Source organism: Amaranthus tricolor, chromosome 4, assembly GCF_026212465.1.
Source record: "Amaranthus tricolor cultivar Red isolate AtriRed21 chromosome 4, ASM2621246v1, whole genome shotgun sequence".
In the NCBI taxonomy this organism is placed as follows: Eukaryota; Viridiplantae; Streptophyta; class Magnoliopsida; order Caryophyllales; family Amaranthaceae; genus Amaranthus; species Amaranthus tricolor.
In genome coordinates, this window is record NC_080050.1 from 13,592,333 (window position 1) to 13,606,862 (window position 14,530).

General features: G+C 33.3%; 1 protein-coding gene across 1 annotated transcript; it reads right to left on the reverse strand.

Annotated features, from left to right (window-relative positions):
- Window positions 1-391: 391 nt before the first annotated feature.
- On the reverse strand, window positions 392-4,265 carry LOC130810755 (uncharacterized). The gene is made up of 9 exons (XM_057676888.1): window positions 2,865-4,265; window positions 2,371-2,586; window positions 2,054-2,120; window positions 1,900-1,981; window positions 1,756-1,815; window positions 1,264-1,684; window positions 1,116-1,205; window positions 873-1,035; window positions 392-762 (listed from the first exon to the last, which is right to left on the reverse strand). Exons 1-9 carry the CDS (start codon window positions 4,263-4,265, stop codon window positions 392-394), a joined length of 2,871 nt encoding a protein of 956 aa, XP_057532871.1.
- Between the last annotated feature and the right edge of the window lie 10,265 nt (window positions 4,266-14,530).

Below are 14,530 nucleotides of genomic sequence, written 5' to 3' on the forward strand. Positions count from 1 at the left end.
AGGATACAAGTAGCATAACATTAAATATTAGTAAATTGAAACCAAGGAATACTTATGACAAATATGATGTAGGTGAACTAAAATAATATAAAAAGATATAAATATTCTTACAATTAATTTATTTACAAGTCAATAAGTCATACTATTATATTTTTTTTTTATTTTTTTCAATTATTATGGGAGAAGTTTGATTTATATGTATATACCTCCCCTCCACACTTAAATCTTACATTGTCCTCAATGTAACACCTCTTTCCTTTTTATGTAGAAAAAAAAATTGTAAGATTAATTTAAACACACATAATACTGAATATAAAAATAGAAATTAAAAACAATAAAATACTTCCCTTGGGTTGCCTCCCAAGCAGCGCCTCTATTTAATTGTCTATGGCTAGACTTCGTAAGCTGGAATCTTTAAGTTCTGAATATCAATCCAACGACAATCAAATCCTTCATAAAATAGCTTGAGTCGATGACCATTTACTTTGAAAATCCTTCCATCCTTTAAATCTTTAATTTCTACTGCACCATGATCATAAACATTAGTAACTTCATAAGCTACCATCCATCTGGACCTTAATTTTCCTGGAAATAATATTAATCTAGATTGGTAAAGAAGAACTTTATCTCCAACATGAACATCTTTTTTAACTAACAATTTATAATGATATAATTTAGACTTTTCTTTGTAAATTATTGCGTTTTCATAGGCTTCGTTTCTTATTTCTTCTAATTCTTGAATTTGTAGTTTCCTAAGTATACCTGCACTAGGTAAGTCTAAATTACACTTCTTGATTACCTAAAATGCTTAATGTTCTAATTCTACTGGGAGATGACAAGATTTACCAAAAAAAGTCTTTATGGTGACATACCAATTGGTGTTTTATACGTTGTTCTGTAAGTCCATAGTGCATTTCCAAGTCCATAACTCCAATCTTTCCTATTAGGATTCACTACTTTCTCCAAAATACTTTTTATTTCCCTATAGAAATTTCTGCTTGTCCACTTGTTTGGGGATGGTATGCGGTTGAAATCCTATGAGTAACATGATATTTCTTAAGCACGGATTCCATTACTTTATTACAAAAATGGGTTCCACTATCACTTATAATAACCTTTGGTACTCCAAATCTATTAAATATTTGTGATCTAATAAACTCCAATACAACTTTAGCATCATCTGTACGAGTAGCTTTTGCTTCTACCTATTTAGAGACATAATCAACAGCTACGAGTAGCTTTTGCTTCTACCTATTTAGAGACATAATCAACAGCTAAAAGAATGTAAAGGTTACCATTAGACTGAGGAAATAGACCCATAAAATTTATACCCCAAACATCAGTTATTTCAACCACTATAATAGAACGTAAGGGCATTTGATCTCTTTTAGATATATTTCTAGTCATTTGACATCTTTCACAAGTTTTCACAAAGAGATGTGCATCCTTATTCAATGTAGGCCAATAAAATCCACTTTCTAATACGTTATGTGCAGTTCTTTGGCCACCAAAATGTCCACCACATTCAAGCAAATGAACAAAACTCAAAATTGACTTAATTTCATTATCAGGCACACAACGCCTCAACACTTGGTCTGAACAAATCTTTAACAGGTAAGGCTCATCCCAAATATAAGACTTAGCTTCATGCCTTAATTTATCTTTTGAGCACGTGATAAATTCTCTGGTAATCGTTTTGTAACAATATAATTAACAATATATGTATACCATGGAAGTTTTCCATGCAAAACATACATGTGCTCATCTGGAAAAACAACACTTAGAGGAGAAGATAAATTATCATCTAGAATTAATCTGCTTAAATGATCAACAACTAAATTCTCCTTTTCTGCTTTATCTCTAATTTCTAGATTAAATTCTTGTAATAATAGAACTCACCTTATCAGTCTAGGTTTAGATTCTTTCTTTTTAAATAAATGTCTAAGTGTAGCATGATCAGAATAAACTATTACCTTAGTACCTAAAAGATAAGAACAAAATTTTTCAAGTCCAAATACAATAGAATAAAGTTGTTTTTCAGCTGTATAGTTACATTGTGCATCATCTAAAGTACGAGAAGCATAATAAATCACATGAGAATCTCGTCCTTTTTTTTTGTCCTAAAACAACTCATATTGCTTTGTAACTTGCATCACACATTAATTCAAAAAGTAATTCCCAATCAGGAGGTTGTAAAATTGGTGTAGTTATTAATTTCTCTATTAGACAATCAAAAGCTTGTTTACACTTATAAATGGAACATTTTTACTTAAGAGTCCACATAATGGTTAGGCAATTTTAGAAACCAGCATGTCCTCAAAAAGACCTAATATCTTTAACACAAGATGGATAAGGTAAAGATTATATAACCTCAATTTTTGCTTTATCAACTTCTATTCCTTTAAAAGAAACTACATGTCCTAAGACTATACCTTGTTCCACCATAAAGTGACATTTTTCATAATTTAACACAAGATTAGTCTCAATACACCTTTTAAGAACTAAGTTCAAATTTTCTAAACATTGGTCAAATGAATCGCCATAAAGAGTAAAATCATCCATAAAAACTTCAATAATATAAGCCACCTAGTCAGAAAATATCGACATCATACATCGTTGGAAAGTAGCTGGGGCATTGCATAAACCAAAAGGCATTCGACGATATGCATATGTTCCAAAAGGACAAGTAAAAGTTATTTTTTCTTAATCCTTAGGAGCAATGGCAATTTGGTTATATCCACAATATCCATTTAAAAAACAATAATGAGAATGTCCAGCTAAACGCTCTAACATTTGATCAATAAAAGGTAAAGGAAAATGATCTTTCTAGTTGCTGCATTTAATTTTCTATAATCTATGCACACTCTCCATCCATTTTGTACTCTAGTAGGAACTAATTCACCTTCTTTATTTTCTACTACAGTTAATCCTGTTTTCTTAGGTACCACATGTATAGGACTAACCCATTCTGAATCTGAAATAGGGTAAATAACTCCAGCACTAAGAAGTTTAAGAATTTCCTTTTTAACAACTTCCATCATATGGGGATTTAAACGGTGTTGTGTTTCTCTGGATGCTTTAGCTCCTTCTTCTAAATTAATTTTATGCATACAAGTAGAAAGGCTAATTCCTCTAATATCAGATAACGTCCATCTTATTGCCATTTTATTTTCTTTTAAAAAATTAATCAATCTTTCTTCTTGAGACACATTAAGATTATTTGCAATCATAACAGGTAATTTTTCACCTTTCTCCAAATAAACATATTTAAGATGCTTCGGTAATGGTTTTAAATCTAACTCAGGAGAAAATTCAACAGATGGTTTAACTTGATCTGATAGTGGATGAGTACTAGAAGTTGAAGACTGTAACCAAGAAAGGTTGTCATGATAATCCTCATCACAAGCAAGACTTATTAAATCATTATCTATTTCTTTTAAGCCATAACATAAAGATACATGCAAACCGTCATATAAATCATACTCAATTATATCCTCAACGCATGAATCAATAACATCAATAGTACAAATAGAAGAAATTTCATTAAATGGGTGTTTCATAGCCTCATATATGTTAAAGAATATTTTATCACCATCAAACTCAATAGAAAGTGTACCATTGTGTACATCTATAATGGTTTTAGCAGTTCTCATAAAAGGTCTTCCTAATAATATAGGAGAGAAATTAGATAATTGGCTATAATCATCTTCCATTTTAAGTACATAAAAATCTGCTGGAAACACCAAATCTTTAACTTTAACTAACACATCTTCTATTACACCTTCGAGATAAACAATTGACCTATCAGCTAATTGAGCTGTAATTCCAGTCGGTTGTAAAGGTTCTAGATCTAAAGAGGTGTATATAGACATAGGCATGACATTAATTGATGATCCTAAATCTAACATGCATTTATCAATCATTGAATTTTCTATAGTACATGGAATTGCAAAAATTTCAGGGTCTTTCTGTTTTGGTGGGAGTTTTCTTTGAATCACCACAAAAACATTTTCACTACATATAATTCTTTCATTACCTTTTAATTTTCTTTTATTAGTGCATAAGTCTTTTAAAAATTTGGCATATCGAGGTACTTGCTTAATTGCATCTAATAAAGAAAGATTAAGCTCTACTTTTTTAAAAATATCCAATAACTCTTTATCTAGTTCCACCGTTTTATCAACTTTTCTCAATCTTTCAGGAAAGGGGGGGTCTAATTTCTGTAGTATCAACAGAAGACTTAGATAAATTTTTAATTCTTTCATTTTTTTTGATTAAAAATGTTGACTATTTTTAGAATTCCCAATCTCTTTAGCATTATCACCCAATTCATTTTTACTCTTTTCATCATCCTTGGTAGTGTCACTTTTTTCATCCTTTTTACTATGGCCAACTACGAATTCCTTTTCAAAAATCTGAGGACTTTTTAGCAATATCAGAAAGTTCTTTCTCACTTCTTAAAGTTATGGCACTAACATTTTCTCTAAGATTTAATGGTTGGGAGGGTAAATTATTACTAAAATGCACTTGTAAATTATTTATATCCTTAGCTAATTGTCCTACTTGATTTTCTAAATTTTGTGTACTAGACTTAGTCTCTTTTTAAAAATTTATAGAACTAGAAGCAAGAGATTTTACCATACCTTCTAAAGTCATACCTTGAGATTGATTTTGTGGAGGTTGTTGATTATAAGTTTGACCATAAGCTGGAGGGTTGTTTTGAGTAAACGATTTGACACTTTGGTTCCCCCATCTAAAATTAAGATGGTCTTTCCATCCTTCATTATATGTGTTTGAATATGGATTGTATTTTCTTTGTGGATGTCTAGGAAATCCACCAACAGCATTAACAAGCTCATCATCTTTTAATGTTGGACATTCATCAATCACATGCCCATAATTTAAACATATACCACATGATTTTACTTGAGCAGTTAAATTATTTTGAACAAGTTTGTCAACTACGTTTGTTAATGTAGATAATTGTTGTTCAACTGAACTAGAATTACTCATATCAACTTATTTAACATTTTCTTGTCGTGTGAAAAATGATTGAGTATTACCAGCCATATTAGCTATTAAATTCCGTGCTTTTTGAAGGGTTTTATCCACTAGAGTACCACCACTAGCGGCATCTATCATAGCACGTTCATTAGGAATAAGTCCTTCATAAAAATATTAAATAAGAGTTGTTCAGGAATTTGGTGATTAGGACAATTAGCACATAATTTTTTAAAACGTTCCCAATATTCATATGAAGTTTCACCAGAAAATTGACGAATTCCACAAATTTCTTTTCTTATGGAAGCAACTCTAGAAGCTGGAAAATATTTTTCTAAGAATAACGATTGTATATTAGTCCAAGTAGTGATAGATCTAGGTGATAAATAATACAACTAATCCTTAGCGAAATCTTGTAAACTAAATGGAAAAGCTCGTAATTTAATTATATCCTCTTCTATATTTTCTAGTTTTATTGTACTACAAACAACATGAAATTCTTTTAAGTGACGATAAGGATCTTCACCAAGTAAACCACGAAATACAGGCAATAATTGAATAAATCCTAAGTGTAATTTAAAATGAGTAGTAATTTAAGGAAACACAATACATAAAGGTTGATTATCAAAAGTTGGAGCTGCAAGCTCCTTTAAAGATTGATTAGCCATATTAAAGTAATTAAGAACAATCTCACCAGATGATGTAGGTAGGTTGAAAAATTCTTCAAGTGAGAATATGAGTTCCTCTTTTTTTTCTGATTCTTGGGCAATCACCTTTCTGTCTCTTAGTTTCATAAACTATACCCTTATGCTTGTTACATAATTTGATTTGAAAAATACAAAACAAAATAACAATAGATAAGAAAAATAAATTAAGAAGTAACTTTAATCACTAGTGGAAAAAACCTCATTTGCTGCAGTTTTTTAGACATAATATGCTGCGGTTTTAGCCCCAAGCATTAGTGATAGCAGCAGATGGCCTACTGTAAATGCTACGGTTTAAAACAGCAGCAAAAAAGTCAACCGTATGCTGTGGGCCTCCCTAAAACCGCAGCATATAATGCAAGACTATATGCTACAGGCCTCCACAAAACCGCAGCATATAGTTTTGCACTATATGCTGCGGTTTAGTGGAGGCCCGCAGCATATATATGTATATATAATAATCCTAATATAGTTTTGCGGTTTTGCACTGTATATGTATCATTTTATTTTAATTTTTTTCTTTTTTCATTTAATACTAACAAATATTCCAATAATGTACAATGTAAACAATGATTAATCCAATAATCCAATGATAATCACCAATTATCACCAATAATCTCTTTGTAAACTCTCAATCGTATATATAATAATAAGTACATATACAAATTAAAGTCCTAAATCTAAACTAATTACATTATTTACCAAGAACAAAAATTAGCAAGATACGCGACAATCTTGTCTTTTAATTGGGGCATTTCTCCATCTCTCAAAAGGCATGTTTCCCTTGGAATGTCGTATAAAACCTATAATATAATATTAAATTAAATGATACATAAACATTAGATTTTACCAATAGTAAATATATAATATTATAATTTAATTAGAACATAGCAAATACTTACGGCGTCAATGTTTTCGACTCCAACCTCCTGCACGGATTGTAAGATATTGTCCATGTATTTGAGAGTGTAGTAGCCGCAATCAACGGTATTATCAGCTTTTTGAAAGCACTAAGAGAAAATAAATGTTAATGGAAAATAGTGTTGTGTGCCATGTTTAGTGCAAAACAAACCAAGTTTGAGCTACTTTATGCGTGAAAGTGCCAAAAAAGCTTTAAAACCCATAAAATTGCAACTTAGCACTTAATTTCTAGCATATGACTATGATTTTCAATTATAACCAGTTCAACACAGTAATATATACTAAATAGTGTTGTGTGTCAAGTTTCGTGCAAAACAAACAAAGTTTGAGCTACTTTGTGCGCGAAAGTGCCAAAATAGCTAAAAAACCCATAAAATCGCAACTTAGCACATAATTTCTAGCATATGACTATGATTTTCAATTCTAAACACTTCAACACAATAATATATACGAAATAGTGTTGTGTTCCAAGTTTCGTGCAAAACAAACCAAGTTTGAGCTACTTTATGTGCGAAAGTGCCAAAAAAGCTTAAAAACCCATAAAATTGCAACTTAGTACGTAATTTCTAGCATATGACTATGATTTTCAATTCTAAACACTTCTAAGACCATTGTGAAACCAGCGTCACTCCAATTGAACTTTGAATTAATGTTGAAAATTTTCAACACCGCTGTTAGATTGGTGCAAAACAAACAAAGTTTGAGCTACTTTGTGCGCGAAAGTGCCAAAATAGCTAAAAAACCCATAAAATCGCAACTTAGCACATAATTTCTAGCATATGACTATGATTTTCAATTCTAACCACTTCAACACAATAATATATACGAAATAGTGTTGTGTTCCAAGTTTCGTGCAAAACAAACCAAGTTTGAGCTACTTTATGTGCGAAAGTGCCAAAAAAGCTTAAAAACCCATAAAATCGCAACTTAGTACGTAATTTCTAGCATATGACTATGATTTTCAATTCTAAACACTTCTAAGACCATTGTGAAACCAGCGTCACTCCAATTGAACTTTGAATTAATGTTGAAAATTTTCAACACCGCTGTTAGTTTGGTGCAAAACAAACAAAGTTTGAGCTACTTTGTGCGCGAAAGTGCCAAAATAGCTAAAAAACCCATAAAATCGCAACTTAGCACATAATTTCTAGCATATGACTATGATTTTCAATTCTAACCACTTCAACACAATAATATATACGAAATAGTGTTGTGTTCCAAGTTTCGTGCAAAACAAACCAAGTTTGAGCTACTTTATGTGCGAAAGTGCCAAAAAAGCTTAAAAACCCATAAAATCGCAACTTAGCACGTAATTTCTAGCATATGACTATGATTTTCAATTCTAAACACTTCTAAGACCATTGTGAAACCAGCGTCACTCCAATTGAACTTTGAATTAATGTTGAAAATTTTCAACACCGCTGTTAGTTTGGTGCAAAACAAACAAAGTTTGAGCTACTTTGTGCGCGAAAGTGCCAAAATAGCTAAAAAACCCATAAAATCGCAACTTAGCACATAATTTCTAGCATATGACTATGATTTTCAATTCTAACCACTTCAACACAATAATATATACGAAATAGTGTTGTGTTCCAAGTTTCGTGCAAAACAAACCAAGTTTGAGCTACTTTATGTGCGAAAGTGCCAAAAAAGCTTAAAAACCCATAAAATCGCAACTTAGCACGTAATTTCTAGCATATGACTATGATTTTCAATTCTAAACACTTCTAAGACCATGTTGAAACCAGCGTCACTCCAATTGAACTTTGAATTAATGTTGAAAATTTTCAACACCGCTGTTAGTTTGGTGAACTTTGTACATCCAGGGTACAAAGGCTTTTGAGAAGCCTCTGTCAACAAGTCAAAAACATGAGGACGTTTTCCTAACTCATCCTCGACTCCCTTTATCATCTCATCAACACAATCCACATCCTCATCAACATTCTCTTCATCTGTCTCATACCCATCAACATGATCTATTACATCCTCATTGACATCAGCCACATTATTGTCGTCCTCAACAACACTTTTCACTTTGTAAACTCCCTCCTCACCATGCCAAACCCAAACATGATATTGAGGCCTAAACCCACGTCGAAGTATGTGCTCCCTAAGGATATCAACACTATCTACCTTTGATACATTGCCACAAGTGACACATGGGCAATAAAAACCAACTCCCCGCGTCCTAACTTGATGTTCAACCGCAATACTACAAAATTCTAATACACCATTAATAAATTCTGACGATTCAATGCTTCCATACATCCAAGAACGATCTTTTTTCATCCTTATTAGTGTGATTAATTAATTCAAAACAAAATAATACACAACTTTTAACATATATACTTAACGAAATCTAATTAACCACAAAATTAAGTAATAATCATTAATTTAACCTTAATTTACAATATTAATAATAAATCATCATAATTTATAAATTTTTCAAAAAAATATGTATATTCTAATAAGAATATGTTTTAACCCTAATAATAATAAATTTAACCATAAACAACCCTAATTAAACCTAATTTACAAACTATAAAAAAATTATGATCAATTCAAACATAAAAACCACAACTACATACAGATTCATAAATAAAATGAAGAAATTACTTAAAAACATAAAAAAAATGAAATGTATGATAAATTTAAAACATAAAAACAACAACCACATACACATTCATAAATTATGATAAATTTAAACCTAATATACAAAGTCAATGAAAATTATACCTTGAATTTTCAAGGATTTTGGGTTGTATTTGTATTAACCTATACAATGAAAAAAAAATTAGTATAAAAAAAACTAAGCCCTAAAACACAATTAATGAAGCTTGAACAACAATGGGTTTGAGAACTAAGCTTTTAAAAATTATACCTTGAAGAAGAGCAAGAACTAAGCCCCAATTTCGTGGATTTTTCGTTGGTTTAAGAAGAACAACAACAAAGTGTGTTTCAAGCAACAGATGATGAAGAAGAGCAAGAAGAGCAAGAATAGCAAGAATGATGAAGAAAAATAAGAACTAAGATGATGAAGAAGAGGGTTTGAAGAACAAGAAACTGTCGTCGGTTTTTGAAGAGCTGGTTTGAAGAAGATGAAAACGTATGTTTAATGAAACAGAAGAGGGTTTTGAATTTTAACGTTATAAGGCGCGTTTTTGAAAGTATTAAATGCTGCGGGCATGCCAAATACCGCAGCATTTTAGTTGTCCAAGTGATTAATTGCTGCGGGCAAGCGTAAAACAGCAGCATTTGAGTGTTTATTTTTTTTTCCTAATTCTTTTTCCTATTTACTGCTGCGTATATAAAAAACCGCAGCAAATGATTAGCAGCATATACGTTTTTTTCCACTAGTGAATAGTAATTTTAACACAATCCCCGGCAACAGCGCCAAAAATTTGTAAGACACTGTCGTACGCGCACAAATTTAAATTATATTTTACCCTATTACAACTTGCTAAATATAGTAAGTGGCAAATACGGGTCGATCCACAGAGTGTGATTACTAATTTTAAAGATACTTCTAATTTATTATTTTTATAGAAAATATAGAAAGTAAAAAAATGGGGGAAAATGAGTTTTGATAACACTACTAAGAACATAAAAATAAAATAACCTTAATACAAGAAAATAAGATATGTAAAGTACATAAGAGTGTAAATCAATAAGAGAAAGTAGTAGCAACATATATTTTAGTCATTGGCAAGATTATTTTTAATCATTGATTAATTACACCTTTTATATGAATAGGCGGCTGTAGGATTTATAGTACCCTCGTAAATCCCCTGTCAACCCTTTTATTTTAGCTTACTATTTGTACCCAAGATATTAAAGCCCTAGTGTTCACTAATCCGGTTTTAATGAATTGACTACTTTAATTTTAGGAAGACTTTACCAACCATTAAACTTAAGTAAGAAGATACTCTATAACCCAACTAAATTTAATATTAGGAAAAATTATAAAAAAACTACCTAATATATACCCCATTTTGTAAAGAACTACCTTATGTAAAAATTTTTGCAAAAAACTACCTTATATAATACAATTGTTTGCAAAACACTACCTTATAACGGTTCGTGGCCTTTGACCGCTAACTTTAACCGTTGACTCGCATGTGACACTCACGTGATGCTTTAATGTATTTACTTCTTCTTTATTTCAGTTTAGCTTCGAAAATCCTTTCTTTCTTCTTGCCATTTCCAGTAACTCAACTAGAACAATAAACCCAGTATCAAAAAAAAAAAAAAAAAGAAGCAACTCAACTAGAGCAATAACTTGAATAGCGTCCTCTCTCTTCCAGTACTCTAGAGTGCTACTGTAAGGTTATGCCTTGAATCCCACATTGGAAGATTGATGTTTTTCATTATCCCACATCGAAAGAATAACAAAGGCTTGTTATTCTTCTCCTTATAAAAGGAGTCTTGGGCATTAGTTTTGTATCATCCCTAAAAATCTGTTTGGCTAAGGTTTTCTGTTTTGGAGTAATTTATAAGCTCTTATTTTCTGTAACCTAGCCGATATTTGTATTCTGGGTTTCCACTAGTAATAAAACTTTTCTCTCCCCTGCCTGTGGACGTAGTTGACATATTGTCGGTGAACCACGTAAATTCTGTGTGTTTTGATTTTGTCAATCATTACGCTTTCTTTCTTGCATCAGTTATAACAAACTGGTATCAAAGCCGGATATATTTTCTGGTAAGAAAGATGTCTGCGATGAATGTGAAGATTGACAAATTCACGAGGAGGATTAGTTTCAGTTCATGGCAGATCAAGATGTGGGCTTTGTTAAAGCAACAAGGCTTGTGGGCACCATTGTCAAAGAAGACAATTGATGCTGCATCTGCTGAGATGGCCGTTCTGGAGGAAAAGGCGCATTCGACAATTATGCCGTGTCTCGCCGACGACATCATCACCGAGGTTGCCGAGGAGGAAACAACATCAGGTCTATGGTTGAAACTCGAAAGTCTATATATGACGAAGTCTTTGATCAATAAGTTGCTCTTGAAACAACGTCTGTTCGGTCTGCGAATGCAAGAAGGTATGTTTCTTCGAGAGCATTTAGATCAATTAAACACAATTTATTAGAATTGCGTAATATTGATGTTAAAATTGAGGATGAAGATGCAGCCTTAATTCTATTAGTTTCTTTACCACTGTCATATGAGAAATTTGTTCAGTCTTTTATTGTTGGTAAAGATACTATAACTCTAGAAGAAGTTAGATAATCTCTTCATATTAGAGAGTTGCGCCATAAGGCGACTGGTAGTGTTACAGATAATCAAGCTGCTAGGTTAGTAGCAACAGGGGGTCAGGGAAATTCAAAGGAAAAGAAATTTAATAAATCTGGTCCCAAGGGTCCTAAACCTACAGACATCTGTAATTACTGTAAGGAGCAAGGGCATTAGAAGAATGACTGCCCTAAGAAAAAGAAGCAGCAAGACAAATCTGGGTCTGTCGCCCTGGCAGAAGAAAACACCAATTCTGAAGATGATTTTGTTCTGGTCGCTGATGAACAAACACGTCAACTTGATGTGTGGGTTCTGGATTCAGGGGCGTCTTATCATATATGTCCACACAAAGAATGGTTTACAACCTATGAGCAGATAGATGGAGGTAATGTTTCTATGGCCAACAGTGCTGTCTGCAAGGCGGTTGGTATTGGCTCGATTAAAATACGGACACATGATGGTAAATTCTGTACATTGAACGGTGTTAGGTATGTTCCATCAATGACTAAGAATCTGATATCACTTAGTCTTTTAGACAGCAAAGGTTTCAATTTCAAGGGTGAAGGTGGAACATTACATCTGCAAAGGTTCCAATGTGGTTCTGAAAGGTGTTAAAATTGGTACTTTGTATTTATTGCAAGGCTCTACGTTGTCTGGTTTAGCTTTTGTTGCATCATCAGAGGTTCACGAGGATAATATGACTAAACTGTGGCATATGAGGCTTGGGCATATGAGTGAAAGAGGGATGCAAGTCCTGTCGAAAGGAGATCTTCTATGTGGCCACAAGGTCAAGGATCTTGGATTCTGCGAGCATTGTGTGTTTGGGAAACTTCATCGCACCAAGTTTCCTAAAGCAGTTCATAGAACAAAAGGAACTCTTGATTACATCCATTCTGATTGCTAGGGTCCTTCTCGAGTTGAAGCTATTGGAGGCTACAAATACTTTGTATCATTCATCGATGATTTCTCAAGAATGACTTGGGTGGTTATGATGAAGCTTAAAAGTGAGGCCTTTAAATGTTTCAAGAAGTGGAAGGCATTAGTGGAGAATCAAACAGGGAAGAAGATCAAAAGGTTGCGAACTGATAATGGTTTGGAGTTTTGTTGGGCTGATTTTAATGAGTTTTGCAAGGATGAGGGCATTGCTCGGCATCGTACAGTCAGAGATACACCGCAGCAGCGTGGTATAGCAGAACGCATGAATCAGACGCTTCTCGAGAGAGCTCGTTGCATGCTCTCTAATGCTGGGTTACCTCGAAGGTTTTGGGTGGAAGCAGTTAGCATGTCATTTTTTTGATAAACCGCGGACCTCACACTGGTATTCATCTGAAAACTCCTTAGAGGGGTGGTCTGATAAGCCCGCAGATTACTCTAATTTAAGAGCTTTTGATTGTACTATTTATTATCATGTAAATGAGGGTAAATTAGAACCAAGAGCGAAGAGGGGTGTATTTGTGGGCTATGGGGAAGGGGTTAAAGGGTATAGAATCTGGTCTTCACCTAAGAACAGAGTTATACTTAGTAAAAATGTAGTTTTTGACGAAAATTCTATGTTTAACCCTATTGTGAAGTCTGTAGTTGTATCAGAAAATGGTAGTGCTAAGAATTAGGTGGAGCTGCAAGTCACTCAAGATGCGAGTGATAAATCACAACAGGAAGTAAAAGTTGAGCAACTACATTCAGAAACTGTTCAGCCAGATCCTTCGATAGCATCACCAGTTCAGACAACTTATGCTTATGATCGACCTAAAAGGTCGAATTTTAGGAAGCCTCCAGAGAGGTATGGGTACGAGGATATGGTAGTCAATGCTCTCCAGGTTGCTGAGGAAGTGGATCCTTATGAGCCATCCACCTATAGAGATGCAGTTACATGTACATAGTCTGCCCACTGGCTTGCAGCAATGGGAGACGAGATGGAGTCACTTCAAAAGAATAAGACTTGGGATCTTGTACAACAACCTACGACGAGGAAGATTATTACTTGCAAATGGGTCTTCAAGAAGAAGGAAGGAATGTCACCTGCTGAGGGTATTAAGTATAAAGCACGAGTTGTTGCAAAGGGATTTTATCAGAGAGAGGGAGTAGACCATAATGAGATTTTCTCACCTGTGGTCAGACACACTTCCATCAGAGTGCTACTAGCAATGGTTGCACATCAGAATCTTGAGCTTGAACAACTAGAAGTGAAGACAGCTTTTCTACATTGGGAGTTGGAGGAAGAAATCTACATGACTTAGCCAGATGGGTTCCAAGTTCCTGGAAAAGAAGACTATGTATGTAAGTTGAAGAAGTCATTGTATGGACTGAAACAGTCTCCTAGGAAGTGGTACAAGAGATTTGATAGTTTCATGATAGAGATTAGCTACAACAGGAGTCCGTATGTTTGTTGTGTAATTCACAGCAACTTGAAGAATGGTTGTTACATTTATCCTGTCCTGTATATTGATGATATGCTAATAGCTTCAAAGGATAAGTCAGATATTCAGAAGTTGAAGGATCTTTTGAGTGCTGAGTTCGAGATGAAAGATTTGGGTGCTGCAAAGAAAATTTTGGGAATGGAGATCTACAGAGACAGAAGCCAGAATAAACTTTTTGTATCTCAAAAAGGGTATATTCAGAAGATATTGTCCAGTTTTGGTATGTCTAATGCTAAAACCTTAGATACTCCATCT